This window comes from Muscardinus avellanarius, assembly GCF_963383645.1.
Source record: "Muscardinus avellanarius genome assembly, chromosome: X".
Classification (NCBI taxonomy): domain Eukaryota; kingdom Metazoa; phylum Chordata; class Mammalia; order Rodentia; family Gliridae; genus Muscardinus; species Muscardinus avellanarius.
Genome location: NC_137792.1, coordinates 25,666,483 through 25,690,354, shown reverse-complemented (window position 1 = coordinate 25,690,354; position 23,872 = coordinate 25,666,483). Strand labels below are relative to the sequence as shown.

The 23,872-nt window shown below is 35.4% G+C and overlaps 1 protein-coding gene across 4 annotated transcripts in view; it reads left to right on the top strand.

Annotated features, from left to right (window-relative positions):
• The window catches only part of DMD (dystrophin), a gene marked incomplete at both ends in the record, with an annotated part of 2,101,015 nt that overhangs the window by 1,476,008 nt on the left and 601,135 nt on the right, over positions 1-23,872 (top strand). For all 4 annotated transcript variants that reach the window (XM_080719244.1, XM_080719243.1, XM_080719246.1 and 1 more), the window contains one exon: positions 13,440-13,594. In XM_080719244.1, the coding sequence (XP_080575370.1) occupies positions 13,440-13,594 (155 nt within the window). The remainder of the gene's footprint in view (positions 1-13,439; positions 13,595-23,872) is intronic.

Sequence of the window (23,872 nt, the reverse complement as noted above, 5' to 3'; positions counted from 1 at the left end):
TCACAGGTTCAAGGATAGTCTCAGCAACTTAGGAAGACCCTCAGCAACTTAAGACTGTTTCAAATTTTTAAAAATAAAAAGATCTAAGAGTATAGATCAGAGATAGAATAGAGATGGAATGCCCTTGTGTCCAATCCCTAGTACCACAAAAAATTAAGAAAAGAGATAAATAAGGGGTAGTAAAGGTTTCAGATAGAAGAATCAGTTTTCAAAATATGTTATACAACATAGTTATCATAGTTAATATATGTATATCTCAGAATTACTTTGGAGAATATCTTTAGAGAAGTTTATCAAAATGTGAAGCAGAAGGTACTACCACCCATTTCCTGCATGCTCCATCCCCTCCTCTCTCCCTCCTCAGCCACTGGAAACCACCAATCTTTTTGTTATCTCCATACTTCTGCCTTTTCCACATCACACAGTACATAGCCTTCTCAGATGGGACTCTTTTACTTAGTGTTTTTGGTCATTTAATGTCATTTTGTGGTTTGACAGCCCATTTTTATATTGTTGTGTACTATAATATTGTCTATAATCACCATATTTTGTTGATCCATTCTTCTATTGAAGGACAACTAAGTTGCTTTGTTTGGAACCAAGTTTGGGAAATTATTAATAAAACTCCTGTAATCATTTTTATTTAGAATTTTGTATAGATATAAATTATTAACCCATTGAGGTAAAAACCTAGGAGCCTGCTTGCTGGCTCCCTTGTTAAGATCCTGTTTAGCTATATAAAAAAGCTGTCCACTGTCTTATATAATGGTGGACCATTTTACATTCTTACTAGCAGTGAAAGAAAGTTCCTTTGATTCCACATCCTAACTACCATTAGTGACGTCAGTGTTTAGCCATTTGAGCAGAATTTTAGTCATTTTTAAAGTTTTTTTATTGGTGCATTGTAGTCATACATCTTTTTTTCTGTTTTTTTATTTTTTATTTTATTGGTGCATTGTAATCATATATCACATTGGAATACAAGACTTGAGAGGATATACAAGCACACATCATCCAATTAGCCCTCATCCAGCCCCCATCCCATTCCCTCCCACTCCCTCGATCCCATGCTTGTTTGGTGATTAACTTTGATACATTTGTTTATGTACTTCCTGTCTTTTAAAGAGGCTCCATCCTCCCCTATTCCATACCCTCTGATAGGTCACCTTAGTTGTTTCACTATAGGGCCCTTTCTATAGCTCGACCTCAAGGCCGCTACTGGGGCCTCCAAAGCCCGGATTGAGGTCCGCTACTGGGGCCTCCAAGGCTGGGATCAGAGCCAGCTGAGAGGTTAGGCTGGTGTCGGGACCAGCGAAACCAAAATCGGGGCCTCCCATGAGGCAAGGCCGCTGCTTGAGCCAGCGAGGTCTGGATCAGTCCACCGGGTAGCCAGGCCATTACTGGGGCCGTCAAGAGTGGGATCGGTACTTGCAATGCATCATGCACAGAGAAATATCGCAGAAAATAAAAATCAGATGCTTCCCCTAATCAGCAAAAACTAGGAGGAAAGGGGCAACAGGAAGAGGTAGTCATACATCTTTATGGAGTACAAAATGGTAGAGGCATACATTGCACATATCATCCCATTAGCCCTTACCCAATTCCCACACTACTCCTCCTCCCTCTTTTTCATATTTGGCTTACTGATTGACTTTGATATGTTTGTACAGGAGTATAGAGGTATCTGAGTTGTTTTATATTGCAGTTCCCTAGTGACATTTAATATTTAATGTCTTTTCTTATGCTTCGTTGTTATCTGTGTATCTTCTTTTGTGATATATCTATTCAGGTATTTTTCTCTTTCAGTTGGATTCCCTTTTTCTTGTTTATTAGTGTATTATAAGTGCACATGATAGTGAGATTCCTAGTGATACATTCATATATGCACATAATATTTGCTCTATTTTCTTCCAGATATACCCCCCTTCTCTCCCTTTCTAAATACTCTTCCACTCGTTTACTGCTCTCCCTCTTCATTTTCATGAGGAACTTTTTCTTTTTCCTTTTTAGCTTATCTCACTTAGCATGATGTTCTCCAATTCCATCTATTTTCCTGCAAAGGACTCCTCTTCCTCTTTCTTCTCCTTCTTAGTTTTGTTTTGTTTTGTTTGTTTGGTTGGTTGGTTGGTTGGTTGGTTCCACAGGCTGAACCCAGGATTATTCTACCTCTGAGCTAGACCCTGAGCCTTTTTTTATTTTTTTTTTTATTTTGAGACAGGGTCTCGCTAAGTTGCTGAGGTTGGTTTCATACCTATGACCCCACTGTCTTAGCTTCTCAAGTACTGGGATTATAGACATGTATAATTATATTATGGCCACCATGCCTGACTAAATTTATTCTTCTTTATGGAGAAATAGAACTCTATTTTGTGTGTACTTCACATTTTATCAATTCATCCATTGATGGTACTTAGGTTGGTCCCATAGTTTGGCTATTGTAAATTGGACTGCTATAAACATGACTATTTGTGTATTACTATAATATTTTGACCTTTATCCTTTTAAAAAGATACCAAAGAGCAGCATAGTTGGGTCATATGGTGGTTCCATTACTGGTCTTTTGAAGAGCCCCCACACTGAACTCCACAGTAGCTGTACTAATTTGCAATCCCATTGATACTTTATTAAATTTTTCTTTCACCACCACTCCTCCTCACCAGCATTTATCACCATATTTTTGATAATTGCTCTTTTAACTAAAGTGAGATGAAATTTCATTATCTTTTTTGAATGTGTATATGGTACAGGGGATTGAATCCATGGAGTTCTACCTCTGAATTACATCCCTAGTACTTTTTTATTTTTAAACAGGGTCTTGCTAAGTTACCATGCACTGGCTTTTAACCTCTGTTTCTTCTGTCCTCAGCCTTTCAGGTGCTGGAATTATAGGCATGTGCTACTATGCCCAGTCCAAAATATATCCATCTGTTGTTTTTATTTCCATGATTGCTAAAGATAGTGAACATTTCTTCATATACTTGTTGATCATTTTATTTCTTCTTTTGAGAAATATATTTAGTCAATTACTAATTTATTAAGTGTTTTTGGTGGCAAGTTTTTTGTTTTTTACATATTCTGTATATATATTTCCTTCTGTCAGAGGAATAGCTGGCAAATATTTTCCCATTCTGTAGGTTCTCTCTTTTTAGACCCTTCATTATAAAAACAGATTTTAAATGTCCTCACTACAAAAAAAGTGAAGTTATAGCTATTTTAATCAATTTGATATAATCATTTTGCAATGTATGTGTATATCAAAACATCCCAGTATACCACCCTGTTTCCAAATAAAAATATAAAATGTGTCTGGGAGTGTAGCCCAGAGGTAGAAGGGTTTCCAGGAACCCCAGTACCACCAAAAAGAAAAAAGAAAAAGAAAAATTAAGTTTTAATAATTTCATGAAATAAATATTATAATGATAAATGTTTTATAATGACATATAGAAATAAATATAGGATGTAAAATTGTAAAATTCTTACAAGAAAACAGGAATATAATGAGTTAGTCTGGGTTTCATCCCCAGTACCACAAAAATAAATAAATAAATAAATAATCAAAACTACAAATAGTATCATAAAATTAAAGACAATCCACAGATTAGGAGAAAATATTTGCAAATCATATATTTTTTAAGGAATTCAGACCAAGAATATATAAAGATTCTAGCCAGGCATGGTGGGGCATGCTTGTAATCCCAGCATTCGGGAGGCTGAGACTGGAGGATTGTGGTTCGCGGACAGCCTCAGCTACTTAGTGAGACCCTCTGCAACTCAGTGAGACCCAGTTTCAAAATAAAAAATAGGGCAGGGGGTTTGGCTTGGAGGTCGAATGCCCCCGAGTTCCATCTCCAGGCCCGCAAAAAAAAAAAGAATATATAAAGATTCTAATAACTTAATAACCATAATGATACATGGTTTTGAAATATAAATTTCCCCAAAGAAGATGTACATATGGCCATAAGCATATGAAAGATGGTTGATATCATTAGTCATTAAGAAAGTACAAATAAAAACCACAATGAGATGCCACTTCATACCCATTAGGATGACTAAAGTAAGAGAGATTATAACAAGTGATAAATAAAATGTAGGGTAATTGGAACCCTCATACATTATTGGTGGAGTTGAAAAATTGTGAAAACACTTTGGAAAAATAATTTGCAATTCCTGGAAACATTAAATGTGGATTTACCATGTGATATAACTATTCCATTCTCTGGTGTATAATCAAGAAAAATGAAAACATATGTACACACAAAACCTTTGTATAGATATTTATGGCAGCATTATTCATAATAGGCAAAAAACAGAACTAATACAAGTGTCTATCAGCTAATAAATAGCTGAAAATATGGCACATCCAACAATGAAATATTTGACAATATTTGGTATAACACTGGTGAGCCACAAATGTATTATGCTAATTGATATAAACCAGTCCTCAAAGGCCACTTTTTTTTATTTATATGAAATTGCCAGCAAAGGCTAGGAAGGGGGAATGGATAATGGAAAGTAACTGTTAATGGTATGAGCTAGCTTGCTTCTTTCTTGCTTTCTTTCTTTCTTTCTTTCTTTCTTTCTTCCATGGTACTGGAGGTTGAACCCATAAGTACTCTACCTACAAGATACACCCCCAGCACTAGGTTAGTAAGGGTCTTGGTAAATACTGGGATTATAGGTGTGCACTGCCATACCCAGTTCTGGTTTTCTTTTTGGAGAGAAAGTGTTCCAAAATTATATTGTGGTGATGGTTGAACAACTGTGTGAATACACTAAAAAAACCAAAATTATATACTTTAAATGGGTGAAATTTTATAGTATGTGCATTGTACTGAACAAAGATGACTTTAAATGAATTTTCATTTCATTAATATTGCAGATTTTGTTTCTTTCCCATCATTGTATATTGTGTGTCTGTGTGTGTGTGTGTGTGTGTGTCATTGGAGATTGAACCCAGAGGTGCTCTACTTCTGAGCTATACCCCAATCCCTATTTTATTTATTATTTTGAAACAGCGTATCTCTAAGTTACTGAGGGCATCTCTAAGTTGCTGAGACTGCCAGAGAACCTGCAATTCTCCTGTCTCAGCCTCCCAAATGCTGAAATTACAGGTGTGCACCACCACGCCCGGCTTTTTTGTTGTTGTTGCTGTTGCTTTTTAAAGTGCAATGTTTAATTCTGTAGCATGAAAAGGCACTGGAAATTTTTGAACAATAATGCAGTCTACCACAATAGGCTCATGGGATTTGAAAAGTCACTGAGAAAATGCCACTTTCTGGGGCTCTGTCCTCAGGCATTCTCTCTGGAGTCATTTCCACCCAACCATTTTCACACCCTCTCAACCAGACTTCTCTTAGATGCCTCTGGTAGCTGGATGATTTGTTAATTACAACATTGCTTAAGCCTTTTAATAAAGTCAGCAAATTAAAGAGAGAACCCAGATAAAGAGAATGCTTTCCAAAATGTCATAATGAAATTAAGGTAATGAAGCACTTGGAGGACTCTCCTCCCTTCTTTTTGTATAAAACTTATTCCAGAGGAGCTGGAAGAGAAATGGGGCCTGAAAGTAAAGAGGGGGAAAAATAAATTGTATGCCATTAGTTTAATTATAAAAATTCATTACATGAAGCCATGTAAGACAGAAAATAATGGAACTCTAATGGGTTGGCCGATAACACATTTACTTGCCTGCTCTCAGCTTGTAGTCATTGTTGAAAGGACAAAAAAAGTAACAACGGTAGTATGTAGTCCTCAAAGCTATTGAAAAGATTAATCATTTCCAGTAAGCTGGAAAATGAGAGCTATTTTCTTAAATACTATCCCCTGTATAGTGTGTTACCTTCTGAAACAGTTGTTTGGTAATGTCAAAGGTTTAATAGATGAGTCTTGAAGTTAATGGTGAGAGATTTTACTTTTAAAATAGCTTCCTTCCAGAGATTTTTAACACTTCTATTATAAATCCATAAGGAGATTTTATAGATCATTTTAATTCACACAAGGAAGAAAGAATTTGTTTCTTTTCCCAATAAGGATTTATAGAACATTAATTCATATTTAGGGCTAAATTGTTTAGTGATTTTTTTCATAAACCAAATGTATATTTTCCCTGCTGTTTTTGTTTAGAAATGTCTTATTTACACACAATAATTTCCAATCATGCTATAATCATCAAGAAGATTATTTCATATTCTTCAAAGTTCAGTTATTATAATAGACTAAATTACTTTCTTTAAATTCCTTTTTATGGAAGCATATCTTCTCCAACTGGATTAAATCCTGAATTGAGAGCAGAGGGAACTGCTTTTCTGTGATGCCTCTTTTACTGAATCTGTGACCTTGAACAAGTCACTTAACTTTCAGAGTTTTTGTTTTCTCCTGCAAAATTTGTGAGATTGCATAAGAAAAAGACAGCAAAAGGTTAAAATGGATGTGTAATTAGTTTTTCATTGGAGGAGCTTCAGAGGTAATCTTCATTACAGAAAATCACCTTAAGCAGGGTATAAAGATAGGAAGGCCAGGTTGAGAGTGAAGGGATGGAACCAATAAAAAGATTTTGCAGAACGTAAGCAAAAGATGAAGGAGACCTAAAGTAACCTTGAGGCGATGGGGGGGGGTAGTAGATTTGGGTATAAGAAAAATATATGATGCATCTTTTTGAATATGCTCCCTGCCTCCTTTTCTAGTTAAGGATAAGTTTACAATTAGAGGGAGTGGAAGACTAAGGCAGGGATAGAACCATTAGGAAATTCTATTATTTAAGGGACAGGGGGAAAAAAGAAAAGCTGTAATAACATAGTCAGGCATTGTGGCACATACCGGTAATCCCAGTACTTGGGAAGATGAGACAGGAGGACCAGGATCACAGATTACAGGCCAAACTTGGCAATTTAGGGAGAGCCTCAGAAACTTAGCAAGACTTTGTTTCAAATTAAAAAAAAAAACAGTTTAAAAGGCTAGGGCTGTAACTCATAGGTAGAATGTCTCTGGGTTCAATCCCTGGTACCAAAAAGAATATATATATTTTCCAACCTGAAAATGTCAGTGGCTTACAATAGTAAACATCTATTGCCTTTCCATGAGTTTACAACCTGTATTTCCTGCTTTAGATTGATTGGGGTGGCTCTGTTCCACATGGCATTCTTCCTCCTCCCAGGATGAGCTGGCTAGCCAGGGCATATTTGTCTTCTGGTGATGGGGATGTGAGGAAGGAATAGCCCCCTTTGCACAAAACACATTTCAAACCTTCAACTTGTGTCACTTCTATTAACTTCTTGTTAGGATTAGGCAAAGCAAGTCATACAGTCGAGCTCAGTGTTAAGGGCAAGGAAGTAAACTTAGCCTTTTGTAGGAAAAACTTCAACATTACATGGGGAAAGGCATGGGTACCTAGAGAGGTAAAGAATTGAGGGCAATAATTCAATTTGCTATGGTGACTTCTGTCAGAAGAGTTTTAGTGGAATGGTGATGGAAAGAACCTGAATCTGATGAATTGCGGAGTGGCAGAAATGTAACCGAGTTGAGGCAATGAGAGGCTATTTGCCTTTTGGAAAGTGTGAAAAGAAAGAAAATAATAGAGTCCAGATTTTGTTGTTATGATTGTTGTTTAAATATGAGAGAGACACTCATGTTTGAAGGCTGTAGAGAAGGACCCTGCCGAGAGCCAAGAAATTGGAACATACACACACAGAGGGAGTACATGGAGGAGGATCCCAGAATAGATGGGTGTCCAGATGGTAAAATCAACTTCCAATAGCAGAAGAGTCACCTCTTCCTCTGAGACTGGAGAGAAGGATGCAAAATGTAAAGTCTAATATTTCGTGAAATTTATGGTTGTTATATTAAATCACCTCTGTGGAATTTGTTGGTAGGGTCATTTGCTGTGAGATTTCTTTCAGTTCAAATCATCAGGTTCAAACTGGAAAACACTAAATATTTCCAACAAAGGGAGTTGGATTTCAAAGCACTGGTTGGGGACCATGGGTGATGGAGAAGCTGAAAATTACAACAAGGGATAGGGAAACAACTCCAGATTTAGCAACATCAGGGAGATGTTACCACATTAAGGGCTAGAGAGCCAAGATTTACCAAAGCCCAGAAACCAGAGCCATCTGGAGCTAACTTGGCCACCTGTGGGGGCTACAGAGTAGGCACTGGATTACTACAGAAGGAGAGGAAATGGAGACACTACTCACATGAAAAGAGTAAGGGAGAATGTCTCTAGTTTTACTCTTTCTTCTGCCTTTCTTTCTCTTGCCTGTGCCTCTTATTGGTCTGATTCAGCAAGATACCAGCTAGCAAGATATCCTGGGAAATTCTGGCCCTCAACATGGGTTGATTCATCTGTAGTACTAAGTGGAGTGGACAGCGGACACAGATTGAAGAGTTAATAAGCTCTTAGTTGTTAGTTTACAGACCTAAATCTTTCCATGCGTTCCTTAGCTCATAAGCACAAACATGTTTTCCAAGGCAAAATGACAGAAGCCCCACACCTGTAATACCAGTACTTAGGAAGCTGAGGCAGGAGAATAGCAGGTTCAAGAACAGCCTCAGAAACTTAGCAAGTCCCACTTTCAAAATTTAAAAACTGACAGGTATTGTCTGGATGTAGAACACCCCTGGGTTCAATTACCAATACAGAAGAAAGGAAGGAAGAAATGAGAGAGGGAGGGGCAGAAGGAGGAATCCAGAACATAGAACTTTTATCCGTAACTGTATCAGGATTCTGTTTTATTATTTTCCAAGCAATGTGTTTTTTTCCTCAATTCCTTGATTTGAGAAATAGATGAAATAATTGGTGCACACCCATAATTCCAGTACTTAGGAGGTCAAGATAAGATTTCAGGATCAAGGACATCCTCAGCATCTTAGCAAGACTCTGTTTCAAAATAAAAAATAAAAAGGGCTGGAGATCTAGATAAAAAAAATACCCCAGGTTCAATCTCCAGTATCAAAAAAGTAGTGTAGTAATAGAGAAGTAATAATGACAATGGTGATGATGATGATAATAATAATAATAATAATAATAATAACTAGTATTTATGTAATTCTTTGGCTATGCCAGACGTTTTTATTTTTTCCCCAAATTTTCTAAAATTACTGTTCATAACCCTATTCCAAGGTAGGTATTGTTAATATTCTCACTTGACAAGAAAGGAAATTGAGACATGAATAAAATGGTTAATTTTCCCATTGGTCTCCAAGCTAGCAAGCTTATTCCATTGTTTAGACTTTTAAATACTCTTTCTAGTCTTTCCTAGTTCTCTTAAATGTGTTCAATATACCTAAAAAGATTTGCTGCAAGTTTAAAAACTGAGAAAAGGCAAATCCAGGTGTGGTGGCACATGCCTGTGATCTTAGTACTTGGGTGGCTGAGACAAGAAGAATGCAAGGTCAAAGACAGCCTCAGCAATGCGATGAGATTCTGAGCAACTTAGTGAAAGTGTTTTTAATTTAAAAACTTAAAGGGTTGGGCTGTAGCTCATAGTTTGAGTGCCTCTGGATTTAATCCTTAGTACCACAAAAAGATAGAAAACAATCCCCTCAAAATTCTTGAAATTACCTTCAGGTTGTATCATAATCCACAATCATTTTTTCTCCCTAAAATACTGTATATAAATACCAAGTACATGTTTTCAGCTATATCAAGTTAGACTTGAGAATGAAATATTTCTTTCATGATAGTAGATATAATCTTTGGGAAGTTTCACATTTTCTATTTTTCATAGAAAGCATACACACACACACACGCGCACACACACACACACGCGCACACACACACACGTACACACCCATAATGCCATTTTTTTTGTCTAGTGCTCTCACAGTATTTTAAATTTCTTCACACACAATGATCACCACACAAACAATTCCCTATGGGTTACACCATTGTAAATGGAATTCAGAAAGAGAAAAGGGAGTGTGTGAAGTCTATCGTGTTTTTGAATTTACACTCCTTCTGAGGTCTGGAGTTATCCCAGTAGTAAATTTCACAGGGGTAGGAAACCTGGTCAAGGTCATGATTCCTAGTGTGAATGACACTTGGGTAAAGCCCAAGTGGAGAAGGAAAGCCAGTCTGTTCTAGCGAATATCTTTAAGAAAGGAGGAAAGAAAACTCTATGGAGACCTTTCTGTTGTAGATAAGGGCCTTAGTGCTATAGAGGTTGGTCAAGGTCAGTGACAGTTTTTATTTTAAATCCTTCATCCTCACAAAACCTAGACAGTTTTCTGTGACCCATAGTACTCAGTCACGATTTGCTGAGGTGAATTTTTAAAACTTTTATTGTGAATACAATTTTAGAGACAAATATATGGCATGTTCATTTTTACCTTTCAAGCATATAACAAAAAGCTTCAGTTTGAAATCAGGCTCACCCTTTTACTTCCTTTCTGCTATAAAGTCCCTAAATTGCTATTTCTCTCAGAGATTATGGAAATTCTCTGCATATTTTGCGATGTATCCTTCTAGATATATTTGTGTCCTCTAGATTATTTTTAAGATTGAATGGCATGCCCTTTGCTTTCTTAAAAATGTCCAACAGCTTGATTGAGGTGGAATTGATATGTTTAGTGCATATAATTTGATGGATTTTAAAATAGACATATAACCACGAAACCATTTACAAAGCCTATCCTCCTGTATCTAGGCTTTTCAAATAGCAACTCATGGATGAGGGGTGGTTTCCAAGAATATTTAACTTGTATAGGTAAATGATTTAATGATATATTCATTAAAATTTTAATATTATGTATTTCTAAGCCTATACATATATGTTCTCCTATAGATTCAGCAGAAGTATTTAACAATTGAATCCTTCATCAAAATGCGTTACCTTAGAAAACAGTAACCAGGTAATTGGTCACAGTTTGTCAGTGTTATGCTATCAGTTAGCTCTTCTTTTAAAATGCAAATACCACCCTCTAGATAATAAGAGCCAATTGGTTTTTCCAATCTTAGTATCCATTAGTTTTATCACTCTAGTTTGGCTTGTGAAGAGAAGAAAGGAAGGAGAAGCAATTTTGTAAGGGAGGAAATGTATAGAAAAGTCAAGACTTCAGCCTTTGTTTCACTTTAGAAAGGCTTTTAAATAGTGTGGGCATCTGAAAAGTAGAAAATAGGATTTTGAGTGCTTGCTACAAGGAGTGGGAGGATAAGGACACATTCTACAAGGGTAAACTGTAGTTGCTATGTAGTAGCAGCAGAAATGCTCTGTGTCATTAGAAACTCATCTTTCATTGATAGCTTCTTGGTAATAATGGGTAATTTGGATCTATTTGCCATATATATAGTAAATGCTAGTATTTAGTTTGATTCTAGAATAGAATGCTGTTGTTAACTAAGAACTACCAGATAATATACTTTAAGGAATGGGAATTCAATTAAAAACATTAAAATTATGATTACTGGTGTTTGATTTTTATTATATAAACGTGATTCTAACACAAAACAACAAATGTTAAAATGATTCTGTTATTGGATTCCTAAGCCAGAGGCCTGACTGGGGATCCGTCATACTAGGTCCAACCACTCACTGCAAAAACATAGCAGAAAAGGTAATGGTAAGAAGTATAGAAGCAACTTCACTGAGTGTAGCTACACCAGAAAGATAAGACCTCTGTCAGCCATGTCTTCCAGGGGTCCACAGTGACTGAGTTTTTATAGGAAGGGGAATGAGAGCAATGGTGCTGGCATTGCATAGCTAAATACTATTTATAGCTTCCAAGTGGAGAGACTGCAAAAGGCTAAAGACAGGAGGATCACAAGTTCAAAGCAAACCTGAGCAACTTAGACCCTGACTCAAAATATAAAGATCTAGGAATGTAGCTCAGTGACAGAGCACTTGTCTAGCATGCTTGAGGCCCTGTACTCAATACTCAGAATTGTAAAAGAAAGAAAAAGCACAGTATAGTTAAAAATGTATGCTTTTTATGCAGAAAAATATGTTCTTTTTTGTAGTGATTATTATGTACACGCACTAGATATGTGGTCATTGCTTTTAACATCTCATTGAATATTAAAAGTATTTGAGATTTTTTCTTCTTATTTATCCTTATGGTATATTTATCTTCTTTTGAGTTTTAATTTATTTAGTTGTTCATTTATTTATTTGTTTTGTGGTACTGGAGATTAAACCCAGGGGCATTCTATCTCTGAGCTACATCCCAGACCTATTTTTTATTTTTGAAACAGTGTTTCACCAAGTTACAGAGGGCCTCACTAAGTAGCTGAGGCTGGCCACAAACGTACAATCTTCCTGTTTCTGTCTTTCAAGTACTGGGTTAAAAGTGTGTGCCACCACGACTGGCTTTTTAAATATATTGTTAGATTAGAATAAAGTACAAAAAAGTGAGATTACGAGTTAAGTGAGAATAAGCACTTGTATGTTGCTTATTATCTATTACCTAATTCCCCTAATGGATACTGTTCCCAGCAATAGTACATAAATGTGCTAATTTTACCAGTCTTTCTGGCTTTGGACTTTACTTTCTGTTAATTTAATTGCTGTCAAATTTTACCTCCCTGATTTAATACTTTATACTTTTATTACTTGAAAGTTAACTGTTTTCATTTTTCTTTTATAAAATGCTTTTATTCTTTCTCTTACTTAAATTGCCTGTTCTTGTATTTCTGTCCATGTATCAATAGCTTAATTCACCATGTTGGATTTAATGTCAACTATCCTAGTAATTTAATATTATCTCAATGTTGAAAAGTATGCTACTTACAGAAATCTTTAATAGAAGTGTCAAGTTGATATGCTTCCACATACATATCTCATTGATTGACTTCTTTGAAATAACCTTCTAGTAATGAAATGGCTACTTTGATAGCCCTCAATTGTTGAAAACAAACAAAAACGAAAACAGACTATTTTAGCAATATTTTATATATTGACTTTTATTCTGGTTTTAGTATAGGATATTTGTAAGTATTATTATCCTTCCACAAAGTTCCCTAACTAAAATTCTCCTTTATTGTTCCTCATGTTCATGTATGCAGGTTTAGTTGATGCCAGTAGATGGCACTAATTACATAAACAATCAACAAGTTAATGAGAAGAAATGCATCAAACATTTTTCTATTCAAATTTTGATATAAGTCACATACTCAACTATTCTTTACCTTCTTGTTTTTATAGTTTTCTTTCTCCTGTGACAAAAGCAATGGAGCTAACTTTATTACAAGTTAATTGATACTTAATAGAAATACTTGAAACTGGTTATTGCTTAAGATGCAATATTTGAAAAGTTTTGTCATAAAAAGTAGGTTAGTTCATATTGTCATGGTTGACCAAATCACATGGTAGGTTAAAAAACAATCATGTAGACATATCTGATCTGAGAATTCAAAGCTATTTATGAAGCATTTGAAGAAATTCCACCTAGATATTTCAGAAGGAAAAGAAACTGACATTCATTCTCTTTCCTGTACACATCTATAGCAATTGGCCAAAGACCTCCGCCAATGGCAGATAAAAGTAGATGTGGCAAATGACTTGGCAGTGAAACTTCTCCGAGATTATTCTTCAGATGATACCAGAAAAGTGCACATGATAACCGAGAACATCAATGCATCTTGGGGAAATATTCATAAAAGGTAAGAACTGCATTATATGTGAAACTCTTATTGGCTATAATGAAGGGGTGGTGACGCTAGATGGACAGCACAAATTTGTTTTCTAATCCTGCTAAACTGAAGTTTAGAAGGATCCACTATGACAAATGTCAACTCAACTCACAACTATGGCTCAGTTTCTTGTAATGATGAAGAGCAAGAGGTATGGTGAAATTAAGAGATTTACCCACAGTCAAAAAGGTAATAACAGAATTAAGAGTAAATAAAAATAAAATACTGATTCATAGGTAGAAAAGCCATTCATCAGTCTGCTTTGAGAATGCCATTTAAAGAAATGCATTTTTATCCCATTAGGGTTTATGCTGCCTCATACTTAATCTGAAAAAGAAGTCACTTTGAGCTTTATGATGAAGTTAGCTATCCATGGTGCCAATGGGGAAAACCCATGTAGGATAATATGATTCATAACTTTCTTTTCCCATTATGTATTTATAGGAATTAACAGTTTTCAGAGACACTATCTTCTTAAACCAAAGCCTGTCTCCTTACCAACTGTTTTAACTCTCCCTGTTTTTCTTGCATTAGCATTTCAATTATGAATGAAACATGAATTATGTAACTATTTGTTTCATGTTTGTCTTACAAATTAGTATAAACTCAAGAAGAGCAGAGACGTGTCTTTCTTCTTTGACACATTCCCAGGTTCTATATCAAGTGAAATAATTGGGACCTAGCAAATATTTTCTGAACGATGAATCCATTTGCATAATGTAGAGTTACAATGTACATTTTCTGATAAGTTAAGAATTGTTGGGCTCTTGAGTTGTATCAGAAAACATGCAAATAAGCCGGGCGTGGTGGCACACGCTTGTAATCCCAGTACTTGGGAGGCTGAGACCTGAGGATCGCGATTCGTGGACAGCCTCAGCTACTAAGTGAGACCCTGTTTCAAAATAAAGAATAAAAAAATAGGGCAGGGGGTGTAGCTCACAGGTCAAAATGCCTCTGAGTTCCATCCCCAGACCCATAAAAAAAAGAAAATGCGCAAATATAGTACCTGAACAATGATAAATACCGTAGTGAAAAATGAATTCCAGATACTGACACAAATAATTGAAAAAGTTTGTTAGGTGGTCCTTATTAAAAGGAAAAAGCACCACTGAAGAAAAAAAAACATAATAAATTAAGAGAAGGAAGTGTTAGGAAAAATGTACTATTGATTTATGGGAATAAAAAAAAACAAGTAAATTGTGAAAATGGGCTGGAGATTGAAGAGTGGCCACTCCTGAAAATGTTTAAACTAGTGACCCAAGAGAATAGAGAAGTTCTAGTTCTGGATTCAAGATAGTGGGAGTCCAGTTGAATAGAAAAGAAATTCCACCTGTGGTTGAGGAGTTATACTTGGGGTCCTATTTTATGGTTCCCGGTAGAAAAGGGTTGGATTTAAATAGGGGACTGATATTTAGAGAAACAATCTAATACTATCTCTTCTCAGTGGCAAGATTTGTATTCTTCTCCAAATACAAGTGTGATATTCAGTTAAAGAAGGGCAGGTTAGGTTTGGGAAGAATCATCTTTATGAAATCATTTGGTAACAAAGCTAGCATGGTGGTGCACATCTATTATCCCAGTACTTGGGAGGCTGAGACAGGAGGATCACAGGTTCAATACCAATGTGTGGTCACTTAGAGAAAACGGAAATCAAAATAAAAATAAGAAGGATTGAAAGTGTAATTCAGTGATCGAACCACCTGACTTCTTTCCCCAGTACCACAAAAAAAAAAATGTATTAGTCAATTATTAGTTCTCAGTGGGAAATATCAACTTTTCAAACAGAAACCTCTTTGGGAAAGCAAATCAAAGTCAGAAATTAGACTGGTGAGTTAATAGATATAAACTAAGAAAGGGTTAAGTTAAAATCTTGTTTATGGCACTAAAGCAGAGTTTCACTAGACATATATATTCTATTTGCGCTACATTTTCTGGTATTCCTCTCTTTCTATTTCTTCCACTGCATAATGCCCTAAGCAGCTCTCTCAGGTCCCTGATCACTTTGTTTAGGTCTTTGGATTCTTTAGGGGAAGAACTTCCCATTTATATTTCTTGACTTTGTCCCTAAGAAGCTACCATCTAAGGAAAGTATACAGTTGCTTCTCCAGTAGGCAAAGTAAATAAGAAGTATAAAAGTAATTTTATACCCCTTGCTGACCTATAAGAATCTGCAATTTACCAAGATACTTTTGACTCATGCTTGATACACACTCTTGGTGAAAATTTGTCCAGTTGTGTTTTTTCAGTCTGTTGATCACTACCTGTCTGTCTTCCCAACTAAGAAAGCTCTTTTGAGCATTACACTTGTCTATCTGATTAATTTCTTTCCATCTAAATTTCCCACAGGAATCTCAAATTGATTAGTTCTAAGATAAACCCATTTTTTCCTTCGTCCAGGCTTTTTCTCCAAATACAATCAATTTTTCTTCCTATAATCCCTATTCAGTGAACATTACCATACTCTATCCAGTCATTCGATTTGGAAACCTAAGAGTCATGTTTGACTCTTCCTTATATATCTCCCATAGTTAAACTGAGGCAAAGCCATTTGCCACCTAAATAGCTTTCAAATAAATTCCTTTCTTTCCATTCCTCATCCTCTACTGTGATGTCTGGCCCAAATGAATACATTGCTCACCTTACTGATTCCTCCTCTAGTCTACCTGCTTCCTACCCATTCTCTACCTAGTTTTCAGGATGATCCTTTTAATTAGAGTAATTCATGTAGCTCACCTTCCTCTCAATTTTAAAGCCATTAGTAAACTAATCATTACTTTTCCAAGACGGTCCATGCTTCTTTAAATGGTTTTAAGGTCATGTGTTATTTGGCCTTTCCTTAAAAATGAAACCTAATTTTCTGCTCTCCTTGGATGCCCCTTTCCTTCTATCATACACAATTAAGTAACAGTGAACTGTTTTCATTTCCTTTTAGCTATCTTCTGTCTTCTCTATCATTTGCTGACCTGATATATATCATTTCGTCTTCTTTCTCTAAATTCTCATTATCAAGGTCTCAGTTTAAGTGCCCATTCCTCCAGGGAGTCTTCTCTACCAACCCTAAAAGTTCAAGCTCTTTTGGTTCCTATTAGAGTATTTATTCTCTAGCTATACCTAAATGTTTATGGGTCTTTGTGTTCTATGAGAATGTTGGCTCTGTGTGGCCACCATAACATTACCTTGCACTTAGCTTCATACATAGTAACCACCCCAAAAACATTCTTGATTGGATAGGTAAATAAACAGATGAAAACAACTAATTACATGTCCTCTGCTGTGTCAATAATTCAACATAGAGAGAAGTCCATTACGGTAGCTTTTCAGTTTCAAGAAACAGAAAACTTCAGTGGCTTATCAAGTAGAGGTCTATCAGTCTCACATATTGAGAAGTGGAGAAGTTGACATTGATTCAAGTAGCCCAGTAATATCAGCTTTAAAGTCTCCACAGTCTTCTTGGTATTTACCTCAGAATATGTGTATTTTAGCAGAAAAAGTCATGAAAAGGGACAATGCTTGTATAAAGAAAGCAAAAGCTTTCTCAGAAATTTTAGGTCCAGAAATGTGCTACATAATCATCTCTTATGAATGGGGATTGGGGGTGGGCCAGTCAATAGAGAGTGTCCTCCACAAAGGGTATGGAAAGACAAATTGGCATACTGGAACTGGGCTCCATTATCTTTCCTGGGAAAATTACCATTCAAAGCATTGACTGGTGGAGTAGGATTGTAGTAACAATGTTCTACTTGGGTCTGGTAGTTTTTCTGAGTAGTATGAGAGATCATGAGAAGAGTGAGATTCTTTATTGTCTATTGAGACTGCATTAGAAATTCATATTTTGTGTTTGCTATGTGTATCCATTGTACAGATTAAAACATATTATGCCTTGACTATAGTTTAAGTTATTTTATATTATTTTAAATATATTTATATAAATGTATATATTTGTGTTCATATATAAATATAATTCACATATAAATATTTTCTATATGAACTATATATGTATATAAACATATATGTATATATTTATAGAATATGCTCATATATTTTATATATAATTACATTATCATAGAACTTATTCTAGAGCAAATGCAGAATATAACATAAATATTTCATGTCATATTTTACATTTTGATCTGTCTAAAATCTTGCCTAGCTAAATGCAGATGCAAAATAAAATCACCATCTTCTATATTTGTGCTACTCAATATAATAAACACCAGTCACAGATGGCTATTTAAGCTTAATTATGATTGAATAACTTATAAAATTTAGTTTCTCTTTCTCTTTAGCTAACTTTCAAGTGCTTAAGAACCACATGTCACTAATGGCTTCCCTATCACATATTACAAAATGTGACATTTCTATCATCACAGAAAGGTATATGTTGACAGTCCTACTCCGGGTCATCTTTGCTGACATTTACCTAAGCAGTTTTGGGTGCATTTGCTATATTACTCCAAATGTAGTTACTACCATATTTCATAAATAAGTAGTGTTTCATTTTCAAAGTGGTTCATGTTGCATTTCGGTATCTCTACCTTATTTCTTCTATTTGTCCATTTTCTAGTGTTGATATTTAAACTCTAAAAAGCTACAAGTATAGCAGAGTGATACTTTCACTTCTTAATGGTAGAAACTCATTTTTTTAAGAGGCAAGATTGAGAATTGAGCCTTGAGAAAGAAGTAAAAGCTTAATATCTTTTTCTAAATGTGTGATGATGTTTAATTTTCATGCATAATTTCTATATTTTTGAAAGCACAGTATCAAGTAATCTTAACAATTAAAACGTATCAGCCATGTATAATACTAAAAAAGGCAAGATTTATAATCTTGATATTTGAGTAATGGAGGCAAAGTGTCTTGTATCTTTGAAATAATTGTCGTGGAAAACATTCTGATTATGTCATTGCTCACAATCCAGGTTAGACACTATTTTACAACTGAACACTAATATATTGCCTTCAATGAAACTGTCAATCATATGAAGAAATCTTAGCAGCATTTTTGTATATTTGGAAGCATATTTAAAGCAATAAAATCCTCAGTTCATTTTTAAATTACTGAATGATAAAAAAAGATAAGTGTAACTAGGAAAAAACTTACTTGGATATCATACACTTGGAAGTCATAGTTTGGGGACATAAATAAAACAGAGCAAACCAATGTTTACTTCATAATATTGGATCACAACATAGATGGTCTGTAGGAAAATATTGTGTTTTTCTGATCATATTCCATATAGAGTCCATGTTGACATGTAATGCGAGAAATGTGAGCCTCTGCAAGTTCATTTCTTTCTCTTCAGTATCTGTGAATAGATAGGAATTTGTGAATAAGATAATATTAGATGTGATATTACAAATTATTGTGAGAGGCCTCTAAGGATTAGATTTCAAGGACTGCCATCTGGCTGATGACTTTATGATGATACTGTCATGAGATTTCATTTCTTTATTTCTATTCTAGGATTGCTCTTTAAACAAGAAATGAGCATTAACGCTGAATTATCTGTCTGTATCTATATGAAGGCTTTCATAACTTCTAGCCAGTCAGGTTCAAGCTTGTCAAGCAGAGGGGTTTCAACATGGCAAGAAGTCCCTTACCTAAGCTCCCAGATGCCAAAAAATCCCTCTAAATTCTAAGAAAAATTTATCATATACTTGTGTATACTTATATGTATGTGCATATATGTATATTCATATATGCATGTGTGCCTGCATACATGTATACAAACATACTGTTCCTTAAAATAATATCTCATTATCTTTTTTCTTCCTAATAATACATTTTAGATTTTAATGACCACAATTAATAGTTCATAATAAGAAAAAAATTACCTTCATTCTCCATCTTTTGCAACCTTAAAATCACTTGAAAGTCATTCTTTTGCTCTCTATTCATAGGTTCTTTCTTCTATCTTCACTTTAAAGAAACAAGAAAGGGGAAAAATGAGCCCTGTTATTTGTGGAGGAAGGACCTACTCTAGCTTGACATGCTGGGTGTCTTTCATATTCTCCAACCTGTTCTTTTTAGTAAATCTATTCCAATCTCTGGACTCTTTAATTTCGTCTTTCTTATTCTGTCCTTCATTCAACCAAGATTCTCCAGCCTTCCCCATCTGAAAGAACTTTCCTAGAATAACCTCTTTTCTGCCCAGTTTTTAAAGTGGTTTTTGACAATGCTGTTTCCTATTATTTGGCTTCCAATTGTACTTTGACTTGACATCATCACTTTTATTAAAACAAGGACTCAAGGGAGATCACCAATGACTTTGTAATATCGAATTGTCTTATTGTTTTTATTTATCATTCTACTTGATTCTATTTTAGCATTGGTCTTGTTAGTCAACTCTACAAGTTGAAACTTCCCCTTCCTTGGTTTCCAGAATAGTATTATCTTGCAGCTCTTCTGTTTCTCTTTTCATGTAAGAAATGCCAAGTGCTCTTCACAATACCTGGCACATAGCAAGAGCTCACTAAATATCATCTCTTATAGGCATCTTAATAAATTATTTACTCAATAAACATTTTTGTGATATACGCTAGGTAGGCTCAGTTCTGGGAACTAGGTAAATAGCACTGAAAATCCTTACCCTCGTGAAGCTTATATTCTACAAAAGAGGAGGTAGGAGATAGAAATTGACAAATACACTAAATCTGTGTGGAAATACAAAGAGGAAAAGAAGTTAAAAGTGTCTATATGTGTGAGTAAAAGAGAATGCTGCCATTTAAATGTAGAGGTCCACAGTAGGCTAATAGTTGAGAATAGCTAATAGGATTGGGAAAGTTAAGAACCCAAGGGCATCTTACCTCTGAGCTATACCTCTACCCATTTTTATATTTTATTTTGAATTGTGGTCTCAGCCTCTCATGGTCACACATGCCTAAAATTCCAGTACTTAGGAGATTGATACCAGAGGATTGCAGGTTTGAGACCAGCCACAGCAATTTAGTAAGGTATTTTACTAACTTAGTGAGACCCTGTTTCAGCAAATGAAAATAAATAGAGATACACTATATCAAAACCTCTGGGACACTTTGAAGGCAGTATTAAGAGGAAAATTCATAGCACTGTGTGCTCACATCAGAAGAACAGAAAATCACCAATAAATAACTTAATAACACACCTCAAAGCCCTTGATAAACAGGAATAATCTAATCCAAAAGCCAGTAGAAGACAAGAAATTATTAAAATCAGAGCAGAAATAAACTAAGTAAAGAATAAAAATACAGGAAATTAACAAAACCAAAAGCTGGTTTCTCAATAAAAATTAACAAGACAGATAAACCACTAGCCAAACTAACCAAAAGAGAGAGAGAGAGAGAGAATCAACTCAAATTACAAAGATAAGAGATAAAAAATGATATTTTACTACTGACAGTGTAGAAATGCAAAGGATTATCAGAAACCACTTTGAAAAATTATACTCCAACAAAATGGAAAATCTGGAAGAAATTGACAACTTTAACTTTTCTAGGTAAATAAAAACTGCCTAAACCGAGTCAAGAAGATATAGAAAATTTAAACCAACCAATAGCAATCAAAGAGATTGAAACAGCAATAAAGAGCCTACCATCAAAGAAAAGCCCAGGAACAAATGGGTTCCCAAGTGAATTTTATAAAACCTTTATAGAAGAGCTAATCCCAATATTCCTCAATCTATTCGGTGAAATTGAAAGAAAAAAAAAGCAGCACTCTCCAAAATACATTCTATGAAGCCAACATCACATTAATACTCAAACCAAATAAATATAGCACAAGAAAGAAAACTACAGGCCTATATCTTTGATGAACTTGGATGCAAAACAAAGTACTAGCAAAACCACATCAAGCCCGGCATGGTGGTGCACACTTGTAATCCCAGCATTCGGGAGGCTGAGACCAGAGGATCGCGGTTCACAGAAAGCCTCAACTACTTCATGAGGCCTTCTGCAACTCAGTGAGACCCGGTTTCAAAATAAAGAATAAAAATTAGGGCAGGGGGTATAGCTTGGAGGTAGAATGCTCCTGGGTTCCACCCCCAGACCCACCAAAACAAAGAAACAAAAAAAACCAGATCAAGAAAATTGTACACCATGACCAGAAAGGGTTCATTCCAGGGATGCAAGCCTGTTTCAAAATAAAGATAAAATAGGGCTGAGGTGTAGCTCAGAGTTAGAGTGCTCCTAGGTTCAATCCCTGGTATCATGATAAAAGTGAAGGAGGGATGGAGGGAGGGAAAGAAAGGAAAGGAAAGGAAAAGAAAGGAACGTGAAGGAAAAGGGAGAGAAGAAGGGAGAGTCTCACTAAATTTCTGAGGATCTTGCTAATTTGCTGAGGCTACTCTTGAACTTGTGATTACAGGTGTATGCCAAATGTTCAACTTTATTTTTGACATACAGTTTAAAATTTGATGTCTTTTTGTTATTTCATATTATAAATCCCCCTTGACAAAATATTACATTAGTCCTATAGAATTGTAAATAGAAACTTGGAAGAGTAGCATGTATGCCTGTAATCCAAGTACTTGGGAGGCTGAAACAGGAGGATGACAGGTTGGAGGTTATTGCATGGTAACTTAGTGAGATCCTGTCTCAAAATAAAAAATAAGAAGGGTTTGGAATGTAATTCAGAGGTGGAATTCCCCTGGGTTTATTTCCCAGTGCCACACACACTCACACACAAAAATCAATATAATTTTTAAAGTTTCAATATTAAAGTTTATTTTTTTCTTCCAAAGTGAGGTTAAGTAACAATTTAAATAATTCTCTGGATGTTTAAATGAACATCCACTCCAATAAAACATTACTTCTTACATGTAGCTATATAAAATACTTTGCATGTAAGAAATATATTTTATGTTTAGGTTAACAGGAACGATTTTGAGAGCAAAAATTATATTTTAAATCAATAAATAAATTACATTTGAGTAAACAAAGTGTTTATATCTGAAATATGATATATCCTTAACTGTTTTTCTTCATATAGCACCCGAACTTACATTTTTAAAAATTAAAAAAAAATTGTGGCCAAGAACAGTGTTCCTGAATGAGGGACATTTAAGCAAAATCCAAAGGACCTGAGGATGAGCCACATGGATAATTGGAAGATAACCAGTGCAGGAGGGCCCCATTAACTGGAGATCCCCTGAGGCAGGAGTGCGCTTGGCTTATTGAGGGAATTAAGAAGACCAGGGTGGCAGGAATGTAGTAGATAATGAATTCCGAGAGGTAATAGGAATCTGGTTATGTTGGGCCTCTGAGGCCCCTAAGGACATCAACTTTTACTCTGAATGAGGAGGGAGTCATTGGAGGGTTTTAAGCATAGGAGTGATATGTTTTGACTTATCTGATTCCTCTTAGTATAATTGACTAAAGGGAAGTAGTGAGAACACAGAGGCTGTTGTGCAAATTCAGGCAGAAGATGACTGGGACTTAGATCTGAATTTAAAAGGTAAATGTGAGAAGCAGGTGAGTACAGAGCTCAAAACATTTTATAGTGGATTGGATTTAGCTATGTGATAAAGAAGGGAGTCAAGGAAGACTCCAGAGTCTTTAGCCTCAGCAACTGAAGATGGGGTACCCATTTACTGAGATGGGGAAGCCTCTAAGAACAAAATTTATCAGGAGGAAATAGAGATATATTACCTTTTTTTTTGTATTCGGTATTGACCTCAGGGATGACACCACTGGTTGTACCTCCTATCTATACCCCCCAGATATTTTTATTTTTTATTTTGAAACAGGGTCTCACTAGTTTCTGGGGGTCTTGCTAAGTTGTCTCAAACCTATAATCCTGTTTTATCATCCCAAGTACTTGGATTGAGGATATACATTACATTTGAAATTACTATTATGCAACAAGGTGGAGTTGTGGAGTAGATTGCTGGATATACATATCTTCAGTTTTTGGGAATGACTCAGGATACGTATTTGGGAGTTGTAATGATAATTAGTGTAGCTAGCTTCTTTCTCCTCTATACAACCTTAAACGTTAGTGTTCTATAATTTTCTTGTGATAATGGAGATAGAACCAGGGGCATCCTGGTTCAATCCTGGTTCCTATGACTGAGCAATATCCCCAACCGTTGTTGTTGTTGTTGTTGTTGTTGTTGTTGTTGTTGTTGTTGTTGTTTAATTTTGAGAGAAGTCTTGCTAACTTGCCAAGGCTGGCCCTGAACTTGCAATCCTCCTGTCTCAGCCTCAAGTACTGGGATTACATACATCTTCCACTGCACTTGGCTTTGATGTTCTATTCTTAATTCCCTCTCC